Source organism: Myotis davidii, unplaced genomic scaffold (genome assembly GCF_000327345.1).
Source record: "Myotis davidii unplaced genomic scaffold, ASM32734v1 scaffold151, whole genome shotgun sequence".
Taxonomy (NCBI): domain Eukaryota; kingdom Metazoa; phylum Chordata; class Mammalia; order Chiroptera; family Vespertilionidae; genus Myotis; species Myotis davidii.
Genome location: NW_006285248.1, coordinates 94,653 through 115,812, shown reverse-complemented (window position 1 = coordinate 115,812; position 21,160 = coordinate 94,653). Strand labels below are relative to the sequence as shown.

General features: G+C 35.3%; 1 protein-coding gene across 1 annotated transcript in view; it reads left to right on the top strand.

Moving 5' to 3' along the window:
- Window positions 1-21,160, top strand: part of PRKD3 (protein kinase D3) — a gene marked incomplete at its 5' end in the record, with an annotated part of 42,717 nt that overhangs the window by 19,069 nt on the left and 2,488 nt on the right. Inside the window, 9 exons of the mRNA XM_006755906.2 lie at window positions 600-792; window positions 4,262-4,339; window positions 5,452-5,635; window positions 7,518-7,641; window positions 10,041-10,118; window positions 11,286-11,562; window positions 14,427-14,479; window positions 15,551-15,623; window positions 16,495-16,601. Coding sequence (XP_006755969.2) covers window positions 600-792; window positions 4,262-4,339; window positions 5,452-5,635; window positions 7,518-7,641; window positions 10,041-10,118; window positions 11,286-11,562; window positions 14,427-14,479; window positions 15,551-15,623; window positions 16,495-16,601 — 1,167 coding nt within the window. The remainder of the gene's footprint in view (window positions 1-599; window positions 793-4,261; window positions 4,340-5,451; window positions 5,636-7,517; window positions 7,642-10,040; window positions 10,119-11,285; window positions 11,563-14,426; window positions 14,480-15,550; window positions 15,624-16,494; window positions 16,602-21,160) is intronic.

Below are 21,160 nucleotides of genomic sequence, written 5' to 3'. Positions count from 1 at the left end.
CTGGAAAACATTTTAAATATCAAGGAACTTCGTAAAGGATAATTACTGGAGGTAAAGTTGTTTTAATTAGGTTTATATCTGCCATTATGTATATCATCATTAATTAAATCTTTCCACACATATTTTAGTATTAAAATAAATTTGAAAAAATAATTTGTTTTGAAATATTTTCAGACATTGTGTTCCGTAATTTAACATGAATAGCAATAACACTTTCTGTATTTATTTGCTTTTCCCGTGATTAATTCCTTGGTAAGATTTTTGGAGGGATTTGAACATCTGTTATAAATCGACTTTAAGGCTTTTGTGTTTTATTTGAAAAATGCCATGTGGGCCTGGCAAAAAATAACTAACCAGTGAATCTGTGTATGTGAGAATGAAAATACCCTTTTTTAAAAATATCATAAATAGCAAAGAAATTTTGCTCTTTTTTTCCTTCAAGAGTTGGCCAGTTAAGCTTCCAAAGTAAACTGCTGAGATCCACATTTTTAGAGTTTGGGCTGTATTGTTTAAAAAAAAATGACTTTTGTGGTCAAACCCAGCTCTTAATATATTTTTTTAATATTGACTTATGCCTATGGAAATTACTTATGTTTTAGTCACATGTTCACCAAGAACCAAGTAAGAGAATTCCTTCTTGGAGTGGTCGCCCAATCTGGATGGAAAAGATGGTAATGTGCAGAGTAAAAGTTCCGCACACATTTGCTGTTCACTCTTATACCCGTCCCACAATATGTCAGTATTGCAAGCGGTTACTGAAAGGCCTCTTTCGCCAAGGAATGCAATGTAAAGGTAGGATTGGATGCTTTTCTTAAGTAAAATTTATATCTGTTTTTATTAGTAAATATAGGTTTAAAATATTTATGTTTAGAAGCATTAAGCAAAGAAATTGGTCTCATAATTGTTAACTTAAGAAAGAAAGAAGATACACATATTAACTACTGCTACTATCTGAAATATGTGTACTGTGTACCAGGAACTGTGCTAGAGAAAAACTAGAATATAAACAGGAAAACTAGAATTTGGATCTCTAAGATATGGCTCCTTAACACTTGCCAGTACAGAACAGTTAGTAAGCAGGTAGGCTGATATTTGAGCTTAAGTCTTTCTAATTCCAAAAACAGATAAGATGTAAAGTAATGATTTCCTTTTTTCATTAAATATTCATACTCACATACTACAAGAGTTTAGTTATTTTTATTACTAATTATGTAGCTAGAAGAGTGGTACAAAAACTGCTATTCCTGAAAATAGGTGGAATATAGTAGAAGCCACTTATAATAGGAGCCACCATATTTGGATACTAACCCAAAACACTTGCATAGTATTCCAAAAACATCTGTTAATGAACCAGGGTTTTAATAGAATAATGGAATAATTTTTCCTGTATAATTATATAATGTTTTTATGTTTTCTAAAATGATTTTATCTTTTTTAAAAATCTCGTATCTCTCAGCAATGCTGTACAATACTGTGAAAACCAAAACAGAGAGTTTGAATGTGTTATTAGTCATTAAGCCAGGATATGACAAGTAATCTTTCTAAAATCTTATGTACTTATTTTTCATGTGATTATTTTAACAGTTCTTGGTACCATACTTTTTTTATATAATAGAAGTATTTGTGGAATTGAACAAATCAGTTTTATCTAAATAAACATTATGTTTGAGGTCTTTGCAATAATAAATCCTGTTTACAGCACACAATCAAATAATTGCATATAAATTTAACAAGTATGTAAGAAAAGAAAATTTTCTTGGTAACAATATGACAGCATAGGAGAGCATCAAATAGAAAACAGGTTGTATAATTGTTGTCAAGTATTTAATAAGCATCAGGCAGGCATAATTACATGTTGAAATTTTATTTCAACAGCTTAGTTTTGAATATGATTTAATGTATGTTAATACTTTAAAATATCAACACTAAAGTGTATTGGCAAGCAGCCACTAAGGAATGTTTTGGGAAAGAACATTAATAACAGATGTACAAATTCTAGCCAGCAGATAATCTTAGAAAAGGTAGTAAAATAGTGCTGCTCTGCTCAGCAGAACAGATACATTCTAAAACCAATATTTTGTAGAGGAACTGAAATAAGTATGTAGGTTCATGAACTTTGAAGTGACCAGTTAACTCTGCCACTGGATTGTTAGTTTAACTTCTCAGAGCTCTAAAAGAATAATGTTTGTGATTATATTGTTTCAGAAAGTAGTAGGTTATATTTCTAGTTATTTTGATTATCAATCAAAAACCACCAAAATTTCAGTGATTCTTATATTTTTTATTATTTATTTTTTATCCTTACCCAAGGATATGTTTTTTTCATTGATTCTAGAAAGCGAGGAAGGGAGCCAGAGAGAGAGAGAGAGAGAGAGAGAGAAACATCGATTCGAGAGAGAAACATTGATTGGTTGCCTCCTGTACACACCCCAATCGGGGATCAAACCCAAAACCTGGGTATGTGCCCTGACCAGGAATCGAAGCCAAGACCTTTTGGTGCACCGACTGTACTCAACCAACTGAGCCACACTGGCCAGAGCCTAGTATTTTTATAATATGAATTAAGATGCTTAAAAAGTAAAATAGTTATCATTTTCATTCACTTTTCAAGCTAAGAAAATATAAAACATTTATGCTGGGTTATTTGAGGAAAAAATACAATTCCAAGAACAGTTATTCATTTATTCACTTCTTTTAATTTTTTACTTTGTTATGTTAAAACTGCAAGGCAACTTTAGATATCCTATATAATAAAAGGCTAATATGCAAACCAACCGAATGGTGGAACAACCGGTCGCTATGGTGCGCACTGACCTCCAGGGGGCAGACAGTCAATGCAGGAGCTGCCCCCTGGTGGTCAGTGTGCTCCCACAGGGGGAGAACCTCTGTTTTATAAAAGGACAGTGTTATATGATGAAATTTTATTATCCACTAAATTATTAATTTTGTGGGGCTTTTTCTTTTTTAAGTCAGGACTTGAAATTATTTTTACCCAGGTATTGCTGATAGATGTATTTCTAAGGTGGTGTTATACAGTAGTTATAACAGTGGGTTTCAACTTTAGTGTCACCTAAAGAGGTTATTAAAACACACATTTCTCAGCCCCCACTCTCAGACCTGCTGATGTAGTAGGTCTGGAGTGGGACCCAAGAGTTTGCATTTCTAACAAGTTCTCAAATGATGCTTATGTTGTTGGTCTGGGATCACAGTTTGAGAACCACTGAGTTACAGAGTAGTATCGAGCCACTTGTACCTGACAGTGATCTGCAATGCTATCAACTGAAGTTCTTATAGGCTGAAAGAAACGTCCTATCTAATAAAAGGGTAATACGCTAATTGACCCTCACGCTGTTGCAAAGATGGTAGCGCCCGCAACCAATAAGGAGGGAATATGCTAATTGCCACGCCCTCAAAGATGGCAGCACCCACAGCCACAAGATGGTGGCGCCCAGTCCCCTCAGCCCCCCAGCCGGCCGGGGCCTGCCCGAGGCACAGGCAAGCCTCGGATGGCCAGTCACTATGAGGCGCACTGACCACCTCTTGGTCTCTTTCTCTGGCCGGCAGGCTCCGATCATCCAATGGCAAACGGGGAACGGGTCGGGGCAGGGCCAGGGAGCAGGCGGAATGCTGACCTCTTGGTCCCTCCCCCCAGCCAGCAGGCTCTGATCGCCTAATGGCGATCGGGGAACCAGGGGTGGGTGGCGGGTTGGGGGGGGGCGGCTGCAGTCAGCAGGGGAAGACGGCCCTAATCACAGGCCAGGCCTAGGGACTGCCTGTGCACAAATTCGTGCACCGGGCCTCTAGTTATGTATAAGTGGGAGACCTCATACATGAGAAGCTCAGTTCTTCCTTACAAAGTTGTATGGGAAGGCTCTCACTGATTCCCAATAACTGGTTGTCAAATCTTAGTCTCTTTTCTGCACTAGGACCTAATAATTAGAAATTAATTAAGAAGTAAGGCCTAACATGTATTGGAAAGGAATGTGAGGTAAGAGAAGGAAACATGGACTTGCCAGCAACATGTTAACTTTATTTTACAGATAAACTGAGCCCTGAGGAGTTAAATTGTTAAGAGTTGGCCTCAGAATTTGAATCTAGACCTTTGGTCCAAGACCTGAGTTCTTAGTAGAGGAAAACTTAATTTTATCATCATTGTCATTTCTAATACTCTATTTGTGAGTGATTTAAAGGAAGTCTTGAGTCATATCTGATATTGCCTAACTTTTTACATAAATTAATAAGCTGAATATTGTTATTTTAGATTGCAAATTCAACTGCCATAAACGCTGTGCGTCAAAAGTGCCAAGAGACTGCCTTGGAGAGGTTACCTTCAATGGAGGTAAAATTCTTTTTCTTAATTTTTATAAAAGATGAGAAAAGGTCACAAGTCTTTTGTTTATTATCTTTGTATATGGTTATATTTGCATATTTTATTCTGTGTTTTTAACTGACTTTTTTTTCTGATTTAATAATCAAGTAAGATTCAGAGATCAGTAATGATGTACTTTTATTAGTAATTATACCTTCCCATCTTTCCTTTAACCACCTACCACTTTAGAGTCTAATATAGCTGATAGTGCTGCATATCTTCTTTCATCTTTAGACATAAAAAGACTTACTTTAAAACCCTGTTGTTATCCCTAGAACTATTTCATAGTTCTAACATTTATTCACTGCTTACTATGTGCCAGGTACTGTTCTAAGCTCTTTACACATTGAAATTTAAACTTAAGAACAACCCTTGATGTTAAATATTTACAAATGAGTTAATTTAGGCACAAAGATATTAAATGATTTGCCCATGAAATACAGCCAGTAAGTGGTAGAGTTGGGATTTGAATCCATATGGTCTGGCTTCTTAGTCCATAGTTATTAGAACACATTGTACAGCCTCACTATCTCTTTCTCCATCAAGTAATCATTAGCTAGGCATTTCCCCTTTTTTGCCTTTTTTTTCCCCTCTTTTCAAGACTATTAATAAAGTGATTACCATTTTTGGAAGGAAGGAGTAATGACTCTAAACTTTCAGCATAACTTTTCTTTAACATTTCCATGACTGGTAAAAATTGAATATAAGTGGTTTTGTAGGAGGAAAAGAGAAGGGATGAAATTTTACAGCTCCTTAAGAGTTTAACATTTTCTCATAAGGCATGTTTTCTAAGCTTGCTGTTTACATCATTGACAGAGCATGATCGATTTTCTAATTTTTCTACATTACTGAAATCTTTTCATGTATTTTTTTCACTTTTACAACTGGATATGAAATACTATTTATATTTATTTTAATGTATGTTTATTATCTATATACTAATTAATTTGAGCATCTTTCAAATTTTACTGATTATTTAAAGAGTTTTAAAACATTTTTTCCACATTTAATATATTGTTTCTGTTTGGATGTGTTGATATCCCATAGTATAAAACTCTGTAATTCATTTAAAATTTTGCCAGAACCTTCCAGTCTGGGAACAGAGTCAGATATACCAATGGATATTGACAGTAGTGACATGAACAGTGATGGTAGTAGGGGTTTGGATGACATGGAAGAACCATCTCCCCCAGAAGATAAAATGTTCTTCCTCGATCCATCTGATCTCGATGTGGAAAGAGATGAAGAAGCTGTGAAAACAATCAGGTAATACATGTTTAGGTATTGCAAGCCTTTTCCAGAGGCAAGGTAGGTCCAGGAGCCCTGTTAATGAAGAAAAACAGAGCTGTACTTGCTCCATTTAATCTCTTTAAGTGGAATAAAAATGTAATTTAAAATCTAATTAAATTGTGGCTTATTCTTTTACATGCACTACAGTATTTCTGAAATAAATTACTCTTACCATCCACTCAAGATAGATAGATATGAGAATTCTGTTTTCTTAAAGACAAAAGTGCTTTATTTAAATATAGTCTAGATGTGATACCTCGCTGTGGAGCAGCACTCATGAAGTGCCAGCATTAAACCACCAGGGTTAGCAGGGGTGGGGAACGTCTGGCCCGAGGGCCATATAAGGCCTGCAAAATCATTGGGTTTGGCTCTGCCAAGGCGTTCGGGGTGAGTTAATTAAATGTTTGGCCAAATATAGCAGGCTAATTTTTATGTTGATAATTTTGTAAGGCCCTCGAATGATGTTACAAATATCCAAATGGCCATTGGCAGAAAAAAGGTTCCCCACCCCTGAGTTAAAGCAACCAGTTTCACAGCCTTCATGCAAGTAGATTGCCCGATGTGATACATGGTAAGAATATATGCCTGAGACTGTTACACAAAAACGTTAGTGCTGAATTTGGGGGTAGTTTTCATACTACCACATTAATCTGACTTAGCACTTTGTAAAAATGCTATTTGATTATAAACCTCGTAAATATCTCCTCTGTTAACAGGAATTCAGTATTTTGTATATACAGCCCTATAAGGATGTACTACTTCATAGTAGAATATTGCCGTTTTGGCAGGTTTTATTTTTCATTGGCAACAAAGAGATATTTAAAGGAAATGGGTCATTTATTAATCTTATGTGGCAGAGTTGTCATTTATTCAGTTTGGCTTATCCTTAAATACAGGTCTTATCATAATCATTATTAACTAAAACTTATTTACCCAATTTATTTATTTTTTTAAAATATATTTTATTGATTTTTTACAGAAAGGAAGGGAGAGGGAGAGAGAGTTAGAAACATCGATGAGAGAGAAACATCGATCAGCTGCCTCCTGCACACTCCCCACTGGGGATGTTCCCACAACCAAGGTACATGCTCTTGACCGGAATTGAACCTGGGACCCTTGAGTCCACAGGCCGACGCTCTAGCCACTGAGCCAAACCGTTTAGGGCATATTTACCCAATTTAGAGACTATTGAAAGAACTTAGTTTCTTAAGCATGAATATTTCATAATTTTAAGAGAAAGTATTTTTTAACTCTTTGAGACTCAAATTCAAAAACAGTGTTTTTTTTATACACACCCCCAAAATTGCTCTTTTTTTCCAGCCACACTGTTACTAGCCTATGTTTCAGTGTTAACCAATTTGAGTCATTACATTATTTATTTTCTTAATACCTTTAAATAATTTTCTTTCCAGTTTCTTCTAGTAGAAGTACAACAACATGAACAATGAAATTTGACTTTTGAACCATGAGAATTTGAGTATAGGTATACTTGTCTTTTGCCTGGTTGTGAATTTACTAACTTAACATGTTACCTACGGCTGGAAGCTTTCTCAACAGCAATCCCAAATGGGACCATTTCTCAGGCTCCAGATTTTCCAATTGGAGAGGATTCTTTCTGATCTGTTCCTCGTTTTCTTATGTTTTGTGATCTCTGGAAAATATTTATGACAAATAATGAGGACTTTAGTGTTATCATAATCTTTTATAGATCAACTGTGTATCAGCCTAACAGGATACCTTTATTTTCTTCTCAAGCCATTGTTTGTCTTCTTATTATCTTTAAAAAGGACTTGCTTATGTATATGACTTTAAAAATCGAAATTATCAATATTGATCATAAATATTAAATATGTTTTAGCCCATCAACAAGCAGTAATATTCCGCTAATGAGGGTCGTACAATCCATCAAGCACACAAAGAGGAAGAGCAGCACGATGGTGAAGGAAGGATGGATGGTCCATTACACCAGCAGGGACGCCTTGGTCAGTAATCGCAGCATTTAAATATGATAGTGCATCTGTTACGTGCTTTATTTTGTGCCTTTTTACATCAAAATGAGAATGAGATACTTGTAAAGAATTTGTAAAAGGCAGAATGCTTAAGGTACTGTCTTACAAACTGGTGGAGCAGTAAAGATTCAGAAAGGGTCTAAGGATAGACACTTTGCATAACTCTTTGCAACAAACACCAAATGCATAACCCATGCAAGAAATAATTGATAAGCTGAACTTAATTTCAATTAAAAACTTCTGCTCTATAAAAGACAATGTCAAGAGAATGGAAAGACAAGCCACAAACTAGAAGAAAATATTTGCAAAAGAGATACATGATAAACAGCTATTCTCCAAAATATGCAAAAAACTCTTAAAACTCAAGAGAAAGAAAACGTGATTAAAAAATGGGCCCAGGACATTCACATATACCTCACCAACAAAGGTACACAGATGGCAAATAAGCACATGAAAAGGTTCTCTACATTATATGTCATCAGAAAAATAAAACTTAAAATAGCAAGGTACCACTATACACCTAGTAGAATGGTTAAAATCTAGAACACTGATAACACCAAATGCTGGTGAGGATATAAAGCAGGGGTTGGGAACCGTTTTTCTGCCAAGGGCCATTTGGATATTGATAACATCATTTGTAGGCCATACAAAATTACCAACTTAAAAATTAGCCTGCTATATTTGGTGAAATATTTAGTTAACTCACTCCTAATGCCTTGACAGGACCAGACCAAATGATTTGGTGGGCTTTATAAGGTCCACAGGCTGGACATTCCCCACTCCTGATAAAGAGCAACACTTCATTGTTTATGGGAATGCAAAATGTTACAGCCCCTTAAGATGAAAACTTATGTCCATATAAAAACCTGCATATGGATGTTTATAGTATCTTTATTTATAATTGCCAAAACTTGGAAGCAATCAAGTGACCTTCAGTAGGTGAATGATAAGTAAACTAGTACATCCAGACAATGAAATACTACACAGCCTGAAAAAGCAGTGAGCTTCCAAGCCGTGGAAAAACATGGAGGAACCCTAAATACGTATTCCTAAGTGAAAAGCCAATGAACAGGGTTCACAGACAAGGAAATACAAATTACTCAAACATAAGAGCTTGATCTAAAAATACAATTTAAAATTTCAATGAATGCCAGTTTTTATCAGTGTAGCAAAGATCAGAAAGTTTGGTAACATACTGCATTTGTGAAGATGTGCGTAAACAAGTACTCATGTTGCTGATTAGCCTTTAAATTGGGTCAAATGTTAAGCAAAATTATATGTGCACATACCTTATGACCCAGCAAGCCAATCTTTAGAAATTGAGCCTGTAGGTAAATTACATATCTGTGTGTGTAGTGCACATGTATTTGCATGTGCATGCATAAAATTCTCCGAAAGATTTCCAAAGCTTGGTAACATTGCTGCATATACATAGGGGTAGGAGCAGTCTATGAGTGATGGTGGGAGTATACTTTTCACTATAGAGTAAACCTCGATTTCGTGGACCTTAACAGACTTTGGATTTAACAGACATAATTTCCAGTCCATATGTCGTTTGTGAAAGTAACTCCCTATTACTTTTAAAATACTTTTAACCAAAATTTGCATACAATTAAATTAACAGGTTATATTTTTTGTTATTAATTCACTTTTTTTTTTAAACAAATTTTAGTTGAATAGGCCATATGTTGGAAAAAAGACTGTAGCAATTTCACCAACATAAATAAATATTACATATCTACAACTATAGTCTACATATTTAAATACAAGAGTTGCCACTCGTAAACAGTGTTCAGCAAATAATTAATATGAGATCACTCCACATCGCATGTTGTAATTGGTTCCGTTGTCCTGTGGCGTGACTTTCTGCAGCAGTTTTAATATGTGCCAGCCCATGTTCCCATGTGCAATAAGCCATGCCCCAGCTGTGTACATTGTTTACTCAAGGTGACTGATGAATGCACGCATTTACTAGACCTATTCAGTATAAACTTTAAATTACAGTTATACATACAGAAAACTTTTATGTGAAATTAAACTTTTCGTACATACTTTTAATTTTAATTACACAAACATGTCTACATAAGTAAAAAGAGGTAAACGAATTTGTCAATTTTTTAACATACGCATTTGGAAAACCTACTTTATTATATAATGGACTTTTGGCTTTACCAGATACTCCTTGTCTGAATTAGTCTGTTTTATTGAGGTTTTACTGTACATCTTTTATATGTTTTCAGAATTTTGAACCTCATGAATTTTAAACCTATTAAATAGTACAAATGTATGAATAGCAATGAAAGGAAAAGGAAAAGTGCTCTGGAGGAATCATTATTTTTGAACTTCACAGTTTCATATTCTTTATTTTATAGAGAAAGAGGCATTATTGGAGACTTGACAGCAAATGTCTAACATTGTTTCAAAATGAATCTGGATCAAAGTATTATAAGGTAAAGATTTTACATTTTAAAAATATGTACATTAAAAGATATATTTTCCAAATATATCTAAATAATACTCATTAATTGTTATATTGGAATATACTTATTCTGACTCTGCCTAATATAGTTTATATAAGTCACTGTTCAGTTCCTTGTTGAAGGGCCTGTCCCCCACCTGTCCATGTCACCTCCCACAACAGTTCTGCTGCCAAAGGGTATCTTTCTGTTGTGGCTTCTGTTTTTGGTTTGCCTGTCGGGTTGCTGCTGCTTTACTTCTGGTCTTATGACTTAGACTGTTTAGAAACTCACATGATCGTGGCCTGTAGAGAACAGGCCAACATGGTACTGAGTCAGTGTTTCTCTCACCTTCCATTTTACCCACGGTCCCAATTCTTTTGTCTCTTCATATACTTTGTATAGTATTCTTTGCTGGGTTTGCTCTGCATTTTGCCATGTCACTGACTGACAATAACAAGATTGTAAGTGTGGCAGTTGTATCAGTAAGAAAGAGAGTGGAAACAATTGACTTAAAGTTAGTTGGGTGGGGGGGGTTTAATAATTTTTTTTGCCTTATAAACTGGACTAAATATAAATGATTGTTACAGTATGGACAGAACCAAATGGAGTGCTTAAACAACTTATACTGACATTCGAATTTGCTGCTCTTATTTCTGCTTGGTACTCCTTTTGGGGACATAAAGGTGAGGCAAAAAATAGGTTTCACGTACAGTTGTGAGTATGTGAAACACGGAATTTATTCTTGTATTATTAATTACTGTACTATTTTCCATATGAACAACTGTAAATCTAATTTTGCCCCATCCTGTATTGCAAACCCCAGCAGGTAGAGAAGTAGTTGAGTTGATTTAATGACAGTTGGAAAGTATTGAATATAACGGCGGTTGGCTTCCTAACTTCTCTTTTTCCTTAGATTCTAATGACTTGCAATAGGCCTGAATCACTGATAGTTACACTCCATGTTTTGCCTGTGGCCTCACTGGACATGCAGATCATTCAAGGAAGATACTGTCATAAGACTTGACTGTGTGTTCCATGGGCCACATACTTGTGTTCATCTTAATAACGTTTATTAGAAATGCATATCTGATTGTTTAGTGTACTAAAAATAGAAACAAAGAAGTTTTGTATTTTCTAATGCTTGATTTTTTACTTCAGGAAATTCCACTTTCAGAAATTCTACGCATATCTTCGCCACAAGATTTCACAAACATTTCACAAGGCAGCAACCCACACTGTTTTGAAATCATCACTGATACTATGGTATACTTTGTTGGTGAGAACAATGGGGACAGCTCCCACAATCCTGTTCTTGCTGCCACTGGAATTGGACTTGATGTAGCACAGAGCTGGGAAAAAGCAATTCGCCAGGCTCTCATGCCTGTTACCCCTCAAGCCAGTATTTGCACTTCTCCCGGACAAGGGAAAGATCACAGTAAGCAATAAGCTTGTTGATGGCTTCCCCCTCCCCCTTTTGGTTCTTAAGTATTTTGTCGTGTGATCATGTTTTCTGTATATATTTTAATGCTCATTTTAAGCTTTGTCTGGTGTAACCAATACCATTAGTTAACTCTTTTATACAGTTACTCTGGTTATAGTGTATACATACAGTCCCCTAGAGCTAGGCTCTGGGGTCAGTCTCCCTACGTTTAAATCCTCGCTTGGCTACCTTGCTATGTGGTCTTAGACAAATACTGTACCTCTCTATAATAGTACCTTCTTTTTAGGGATGTCCGTATTAAATGAAGAAGAACCTGTAAGATATACAGAAGTGTTTAGCATCATGAATTCTCATTGGATTAACTACTGGTATTAGTATTTTGCTTCATGGTGGGATATTGCAGGCTCTAAAGCAGCGGTTCTCAACCTGTGGGTCGCGACCCCTTTGGTGGTTGATGACCCTTTCACAGGGGTCGCCTAAGACCATCCTGCATATTAGATATTTACATTATGATTCAAAAAGTAGCAACATTGCAGTTATGAAGTAGCAACAAAAATAATTTTATGGTTGGGTCACAACATGAGGAACTGTATTTAAAGGGCCAGAGGTTGAGAACCACTGCAAAAGGGTTATGATTCACATCACACTCAACTCTGAAGTCAGAAATGTTGTATTTCTTTTAACTGCATTAAAACATGCAGAAATATTAAAAAGTTATTGAAACATGTCCTTTGCACCAACAAAATTTGATAAAGGTTTGAGTGAACACTTAATCAAAAAGCCATATTATAATGGCACTTTTCCTCCATTGGCATTATGTTATTTATGGGGAAACATAATTCACTTATTAGAGAAATACGGTATATTTAAGTTGAAAAATATCAGCCTGTTTCTAAATTAAGTTTTTTTTTCAGATCAACTGTATTTTGTGTAGCTATTCTTGGCATTATGCTAGGCCCTGAGCTAGATTATAAAAGAAAACCAGGAATTTTAAAAGCTATTTAAGAAGATAAGACATGTACACAAGTGTTAGATGGTACATAAAGCAGTAGAGTGCAAAAATGAGTAATGCATTACTTGAGGAACTCAAATATGGAATGGAAGAGTAAATAGAGACTTCATGGTAGAAAAACCTGATTTGGACCTTGAGCTTGGATCTTAGGGCAGGCAGGGCTAAATGAAAGAGGTGAATGGGGTAGTATTCTCTAGTTGAGGAGACAAGTGTGATCAAAGGGATAAGGGTAAAGTCCATGAACATGTTTGGTGTCTAATATTGATTATTAGACGGTAAATAGATGTGTATTCACAGTGCTCCTTAAGTTTGGAGGGATTTTGGTAGAACTGTAATATATTTGAATGAAAATCATGGACCTTTCCCCCAATATAATACAGGTACATGCACACAAATGTTACTATAATTGGACTTAGGGACCTTCTCAAGCCCAAACATGGACAGGCCCCCTAGGGTTAAGGGTTCCTAAAAGCAGAATTGGGGAGAGGTTAAAAGTGACAACAAAACTCCAGTTCTGCCACTTACTAGCAATGTGATCTTGGCCTCTACATTTCTCTGAAGTGGGAATAATAAATGCTCTTTATGCACTTAGCAGTTTCTGACATATTAGTGATATATTACTGTGCTGCTGCTGCTGCTGCTGTTCCTTTAACAACCTATCTGGAGCAGAGTTCTCCTGGGAAGCAATAGAAATTAAAACTGGATGGGGTTAGATAGTGGAGGCCTTTGAAACAAAATACATATTGATTTAAACTGGGAATTTTGTGGATGCTGTACTTTTTTGTTTCATTAACCGTTTAGCTGCTGACGTATTTTTTCGAACATATGCCAAAACTGCGGCACTAATTGCGCGTGTATGGGAAAAAATGTAAAACACTTTTTATACAATAAACTCACTTGTATTGCTTTGCAACAACAAAAATTAAAAAATACTAATTGTTTACATAAATTTGGGTTTGCGTTCCACACCCTGTACGACAGCAACTTTGCAGAGTGCCCTCTTGCACTCCGGGACCCCACAGGGGATGTCGGAGAGCCAGTTTCGGCCCACTCCCCGGTTTCTGCCCAATCCCCACAAGGCCAGGCCGAGGGACCCCACTCACTCCACAGACACCCTTCGAGCCCGGGAGGTTGACTCCAGGGCATGTCCATCTGTCTCACCCAGTCCTGCCCTGCTGACCACCTTCGAATTAATTTCCTTTCAGTGTGCACGAATCCGTGCACCGGGTCACTAGTATTGTCATATTTTTATTTTTACCAAAAATGTGGTCATACTCTCTGTTCTTTTTACAACTTTATCCACTATTTAATATATATCAGATGTGTTTCAATGTCAGTATATAGATTTACCTAATTTTCAATTTTTATATTAAAGTAATGCATATGCCTTTTATGTTTTAAAAAATACAAACAGTTATAGAAGTGTATAAAGGCTATAAAATCCTTGTTTCCCAAACCCAGCTCTTTCATTCACAGGAAGCAATCGTATTTTTTGTTTGTTTTTAATTTAATTGCTGCCATCCTACAACTTACCTTTTTTTCACTTAATGATATGTCATGGATAGCTTTCTGATTTAGTACTTACGGCTCTACACTATCAAAGGTTTAGATAATATTCCTTTACATGGATGTATCATATATGATGAACCAGTTTCCTCTTCCTGGATTAGTGTTGCATGTGTAAATTTTTTTTAACAAATGTAATTACATTATATTAACTGAAAGTTAGCCAGTGATTTAAATTTAATATACTGTGAGCATTCACATATTAGTAAATAACTAATATTTTTAAGTCATATACTAACAATTCTGTTCTTTTCTCATGCATTATTCTTATATTTTACAGAAGATTTGTCTACTAGTATCTCCGTATCTAATTGTCAGATCCAGGAAAATGTGGTAAGTAAAAATTAACCTGTTTTTCTTATTCTCGGGTTTCACATCCATGGATTCAACCAATTGCAGAGTGAAAACAGTATTTTTGTTCTGTAGTTGGTTGAATCCTCATATGCAAAGGGCCAGGAATAGTTAAGTTTTGGGAAGTCAAAGGTAATATGTTGATTTTTGACTGCATGGGGGTTGGCACCCCTCACCCCACATTGTTCAAGGGTCAGCTGTACAGGTTTTTATGTATCAGGCAATGGAAATCTTGGCACTTTGTATATTTCCCATTTAATTTACTCAGAAATTTAGTGAGGTAGACGTTATTATTCCCACTTTACCAACGAAGAAATTGAGGCCTAGGAGACTAAATTATTTGACTAACTACCATGAGACAGGCACTAGCAAAAGAAAGGAAGGAAATGGGAGGGAGGGCAGGGATAAAATTGAGGAGTGGATTTTTGAGTTACAGACTTTCCTTTTCATCAGTCTTTCCAAATTAGCCTACTCTTAATAATATGAACCTTTTAAGAGAGAGAGAGAGAGTTCAAATTAAAGATAGCAAATCTCTTTAATGGTAAAACTTTGTTCTTAATTTTTTTTAAATATATTTTATTGATTTTTTACAGAGAGGAAGGGAGAGAGATAGTTAGAAACATCGATGAGAGAGAAACCTCGATCAGCTGCCTCCTGCACACCTCCTACTGGGGATGTGCCCGCAACCCAGGTACATGCCCTTGACCGAATCAAACCTGGGACCCTTCAGTCCGCAGGCCGACGCTCTATCCTCTGAGCCAAACCAGTCAGGGCAAGATTTTTTTGATTTTTTTTTTTTTTTTTTGATTCAAAGCATTTTTTCCCAATGATCTTCTTAGAGAATACATTATACTTGCACATTGAGGGTGATAGTATGAAAATTTGGCTTACTTTTCTAGAACATACAAAGCCAATGTTTCATAAAATATTGTTATGAAAATTAGTTGCCTATCTCATAAAAACAAAAATGTATTTAAGTGTTTGAAGAGTCAGAGATGTTGATAATGCTTTGTAAGAGTCAGTTATACTTACTGCTTACTTTTTCCTAAATAGGACATCAGTACTGTTTACCAGATCTTTGCAGATGAGGTGCTTGGTTCAGGCCAGTTTGGCATCGTTTATGGAGGTAAGTGACTATAGCCATTTACATATAGAACATACTATAGAAACATTGTGAAATTTTAAAACATCTGCCAGCTGTTACGTCTTGTCACAATTAAGTAACAGAAAGAATAAGAAAATTAGTTTCACAGTAGTCTTTATCTCTTTCTGTAGCTCGCACATATTTGTGTATGAAAAATAAATGGTTTGAAGTTATGCCTGTTTATTGAAGTATATGTCCTACTGGTTTTCCAACACAAATGAGACCATTTGTCTACTGTTTGCTCTGTGATTTAGGTTATTGGCAAACTCATTTAACCTCACTGTGCCTCAGTATCTTCATCAGTTTAATGGAGCTAATAAAAGCTGATCTGCAAGCTCACAGGGTTGTTAATATGAACTTAATATACATAAGGGTACTTTATAAGCTTTAACAAAAGGTATGTTAAACCCTTGTCATCCCTTGCTAAGACTATTACAGTAGTCTCCTAGTTGGCCTTACAGCCTCCAGGCTTGCCCTAATATGTGGTTAAATCACTCGCTGATTCAGTGAACCTAGAATAAAATTAATTCATTGGTACAATGTTTCCATCTTGACGGAGTCTCTAAATGCCAGTTAACTATCATTTATTTAATAAGGCAGATTATTTTTCATCAAACAAGTTGATTCAAATTTCCTACCATTTCAAATAATAAAACTCCCTTTATTAGGGTCAAATAATTTATTTCTCGAAATTAAGGTGAATGAAGGAGAAAGAACCAAATGAGCCAAAGAAAAGAAACATAAGAGTAAATTCATATAAATTTCAGTCTGTGGACAACTTTCAGATAAAGTTTTTGTATTGCATGTGAGCTGTCAATTTGCTTCTTCTTTTCTATACTTGTTTTAAAAATAGGAAAACATAGGAAGACTGGAAGGGATGTGGCTATTAAGGTAATTGATAAGATGAGATTTCCCACAAAACAGGAAAGTCAACTCCGTAATGAAGTGGCTATTTTACAGGTAAAAAAAATGTTGCTTTCGAGGGGTTTTAATTTTTTATTATTAATTTTTAATCAAAGACTGTTTAATGTACTGATAAGATTTGGGATTTTGTTTGGTTTGGTTTTGGTCTCATGACCTTTTGGCTTAGTGAGAGGGTTGTGAGCATCTGCATTAACTCCTTAAGTTCTTTTTTAAAAAGGAAAAATTAAATTACAGTAAACCAGGAGTTACAAAGACTGCCATTATTTTGCTCTATGGTAGTAATTTATTTAGAAGACATTCTCATAAATAAAATCTTTTTAAAAAAATACTATCCTTAATACCTATCACCACGTTTTGTTAGATCATTGTTGTACCAACCAATTCTCACAGATGAGGTGCTTGACTATTACAGCAATTGTTATAAAAATAAAGACTGCTTAAAAATTATTTACCGTTAGCCCGGCTGGTGTGGCTCAGTGATTGAGTGTCGACCTATGAACCAGGAGGCCATGGTTATATTCCCAGTCATGGGATTGGGTTGCCAGCTCGGTCCCCAGTAGGGAATGTGCAGGAGGCAGCTGATCAATGATTCTCTTACATCATTGACGTTTCTAGCTCTCTATCCTTCTCCCTTCCTCTCTCTGAAATCAAAAACATATTTAAAAAATTGTCTACTAACAGTAGTTGTTATTTTATTAATTCAAAAGTCTAAAGATTTAACTTATTAATGGCTTAATCCATTAAGGTATATTTTTAAAGTTATATTGGCAGTGATATAAAATCCCGTAAAATACATTATTATATGTTTTTAAAAATATGTTTTTATTGATTTTAGGGAGAGAGAGAGATAGAAACGTCAGTGAGAGAGAAACATGAATTGGCTGCCTCCTGCACATCCCCTTCTGGAGATCCAGCCTGCAACCAGGGCATGTGCCCTGACTGGGAATTGAACATGCAGCCTCTTCTGGGAGTCACCCAGAGGATAAGATTTAGCTTTATCTATTTAATTTTTCTGATAAATGCTTATTTTATCTTTTTAATATTTAATATCATATAAAATAGTGCATAATATTTAATACATAACATGCAAGTTTCTATTAGTTCAGTGTGTAGCTTTTGCACAATATTTTAGAAATCATGGTGTGATGTGATAGTTAAAGCTGTCAGCGCCCAATTTGCTTGTGGGTGAAGTTCAAGAAGACATACTCACTAAACTTATGGTTCCATGAAGAAGGTAAGAAATTTAAAACACATAACTAATTTTACATTTATTATATTATTGGTCACTAGTAATAACATTTGCCTCACTTCTTTTTCAGAGGAGTGATAATCAAAAGATTGGTCTATACAAGCTACCTGTGTTCACTTCAAGGCTGCCTCCTATAAAGAAAATTACCCTAAATGGAATATTAGCTTTCACACTCTGTATTAGGGTGTAGCTACTTTATTAGGAGATCTATTTTCATATCTTATTTTGGAATCTTTCTCATTGTCCAACTAATATGCAAAAAAATAAATATTAAGGATATATTCCTAAAGGTTGATTTCTTGGTTTCATTTTTGATCACAAACACTGAACCTCTTTTCCCCTATGTTAGCAGCTCTGGATCATGGTAACAAGTAGGAATTTCCAGATAATGTACAACGTAAAAACATTATTAGTGTATCGTTCTGGTTATTTTCCTTGAAATTGCCCAGTTGGGGATAGAATTAAGTAATTGTAACATGTTTCCAAATATAATATTGTCATCTCAAATTTAATACAATACTATGTTTGTGGTAGATTCTCTTCAAATTATTCATAGAAAATATTTACATTTTCATATTTAGTAAATGGCTTATTTTGTGCCAGAAACTATACTTAATTTTTCTCAAACTCACCTAGCAGGAAGATGCTCCATGAAACAAGTTATTTTATCAGTTTTGTTGACTGATAATTTCAAACTACCTACACTGTACTAGGCACATAGCAAGTACTCTTATTATTTGTTGAATAAATGTATTTTTGTGGGGAATTATGTAGAACATATTAAATTTTTTAAAAGGAAGCATGGAGTGATCCATTTGTATAAATTCTCATAGGGGATGTGCAGGAGGCAGCCGATCAATGTCTCTCTCATATAATGTATATACTGTGTATGTTTATATACAGTTATGTGCAGAAAAGAATTCATACCTGCATACACTGTCAGCATTGTCTCATCTGGGAAGCATGGGGACTTTTACTTTCATTTCATGGAGATAGGGTAATGTTAAGTGTTTCTTTGGCTATTTATTGCCTGAGCAGAAAAGGGGTGGTGCTGAGAAAACGTTACCACAAACTTAAACAGCAACTTTCTATTTTGAATATTGTGTTATAAAGCCAGCATTTTCCCCTTCTTGGGAGTCATCCAAAAGCTACGAGAAAACTGGTGAACAATAAAGCATACTCTGTCCTTCATAATAAAAGAGAGTTCAGACCTACAAAATAGGTAGAAATTTTTCCAAAAGTAATGGAGATGGAGCAGGGGCGCATGCAGGAAGGGATACCACTAGAATGGTTTTTGCTGGCTCTTTTGAGATCTACAATTGGGATATCCAGGCACCTTCTCAGAAGACAGTCAAGGGATTGTGATCTGATAAGATTTATTTAATTCAAGGGAAAACACATTAAATGAATTGAAGGGCAGTTAAAAGTGGAAGAGAACAAATCACACTATACCAAATAACCAGTCATACGAATATATACCTATTCAAATGTAAATATTCAAAGAATAGTATTATTTGATTTTCATGCAATATATCTAGAAGTAGATTTCAAAATCAAAAAACAAAGCCCCCACCACCTGAAAACGGTATGTTAATATCTTAATTTTTGAATCAGAGCAAAGTCAAAATTTCAGAACACTATTTAGAAAATAATTATTTAAAACACTATATCAGAGGTTTTGGACTATGGCTCAGAGAAAGCTTATTAACTTGAAATATTTTTTTTTAGAAGTACACTTTATATATTTTTAAATAGAAACACACATGCATAGTTTTCTATCAAAGACTATACTGTGTTGCTGGTGTCCAACCCCAGCAGGTCCAGGGGTCCCCAAAGGTGTGGACGGAGTCGGTGAAGAAGGCATGACTCGGAGACAGTGTTCAGTTGATCAGCAGCCTTGCCAGGATCTCTAGCCACAATCTCCAGCCAAGTTCTGTTGCCATGTTCTCTTGCTAGGTTCTCCAGGTTCTCCAGGCAGGTTCTGTAGCCAAGTTCCCTCACTAGGTTCTCCAGCCAGGTTCAGTCACCAGGTTCTAGTCAGGTTCTCTTGCCATGTTCTATCCAGGTTCTGTAGCCAGGTTCTCTCGCTAGGTTCTGTCTCTAAGTTCTCTTGCCAGTTTCTGTCCAGGATCTTTTGCCATGTTCCGTCTCTAGGTTCTATCTCTAGGTTCTGTGTCAACTTGAAACATTAAGCAAGAAAGAATAAAAATAAATTAGGAATCAAACTCAAGAAGTTAAGGAATGAACAAACTATGAATTTAAGGAAAGCAGAAGGGATTAACAAATAATGAAATTAATAAATGTAATACCAAAAAGAATAAAATATGTCCAAAAGCATGTTCTTGGGGGGGGGGGGGGGGCATTAACAATAAAATAGTCAACCTAATAAAAAAATAAAATATAAAAACATATTGAAGAGATAACCACAAATACTGGGGGGAAAAGGAATCTTAAGGTACTACCTTGTACAATTCTATCAGATAAATTAGAAAACCTGGAGAAAAATGGTTAATTTTCTCTGAAATTATAGTTTTCCAAAACAGACTTCAGAGAAAATAGGACATTTAAACAAACAGAAGTTAAGAGAGAATAATGGTACAGCGCAGTTCCATTTTTATATGCGCGTGTGTGTTTTTAAAAAGGGGGGGGGGATGGGACCTAATAGACAACTACAGCATAGGGGACAGCCAGCCATACTTCCAACTCTAGGTTGACCAAAGAAAGTTATGATATTCTGAATTTTTCACTGCTTACTATCATTAATTATTCACTGTGGGCTATTTCACTTCTGTTTTATAAGATTTGTCACTTCTTTGCTGCTTGGAAGATTTATGGTGTTTTAAGTTAATTAGTAAATTTAGGAACATTAAGTAGTTTTAAGTTGATTAGCAAAGAATATTTTGTGCTTCTTACTCATTTTCTTAAACATTTTTAAAAAGAACAACCATGAATTAGACATTGATTTAAAATGACTAAGACACAGTCTCTGCCCCTAAGGAGCTAATGAGGCTACAGAGTAAGATACATACATAGTATGGTACCATGGGATAAATATTGGGGGAATTGAGATGATGGTGGATTTAAAAACATTTTAGAGATGGAGCTCAACTTCACATAGACAAAAAAAAAAAGTTTGCTCTCTTAGTGTAATTAGGTACCCATGATAAGGACAAAAGGCATAAGAAAAATATTATTTCTATTATTAAATTAAAAGTGTCATTATTTGGGTCAATACATAGTTAAGATGAATTGGGAGAATGAAGTTAGATTTTTTTAAGATCTTAAAATTCCAGCAGAGGAATTAAGATTTATGCCCAGAAATAAAGTGCTATTTGAACATTTTTGA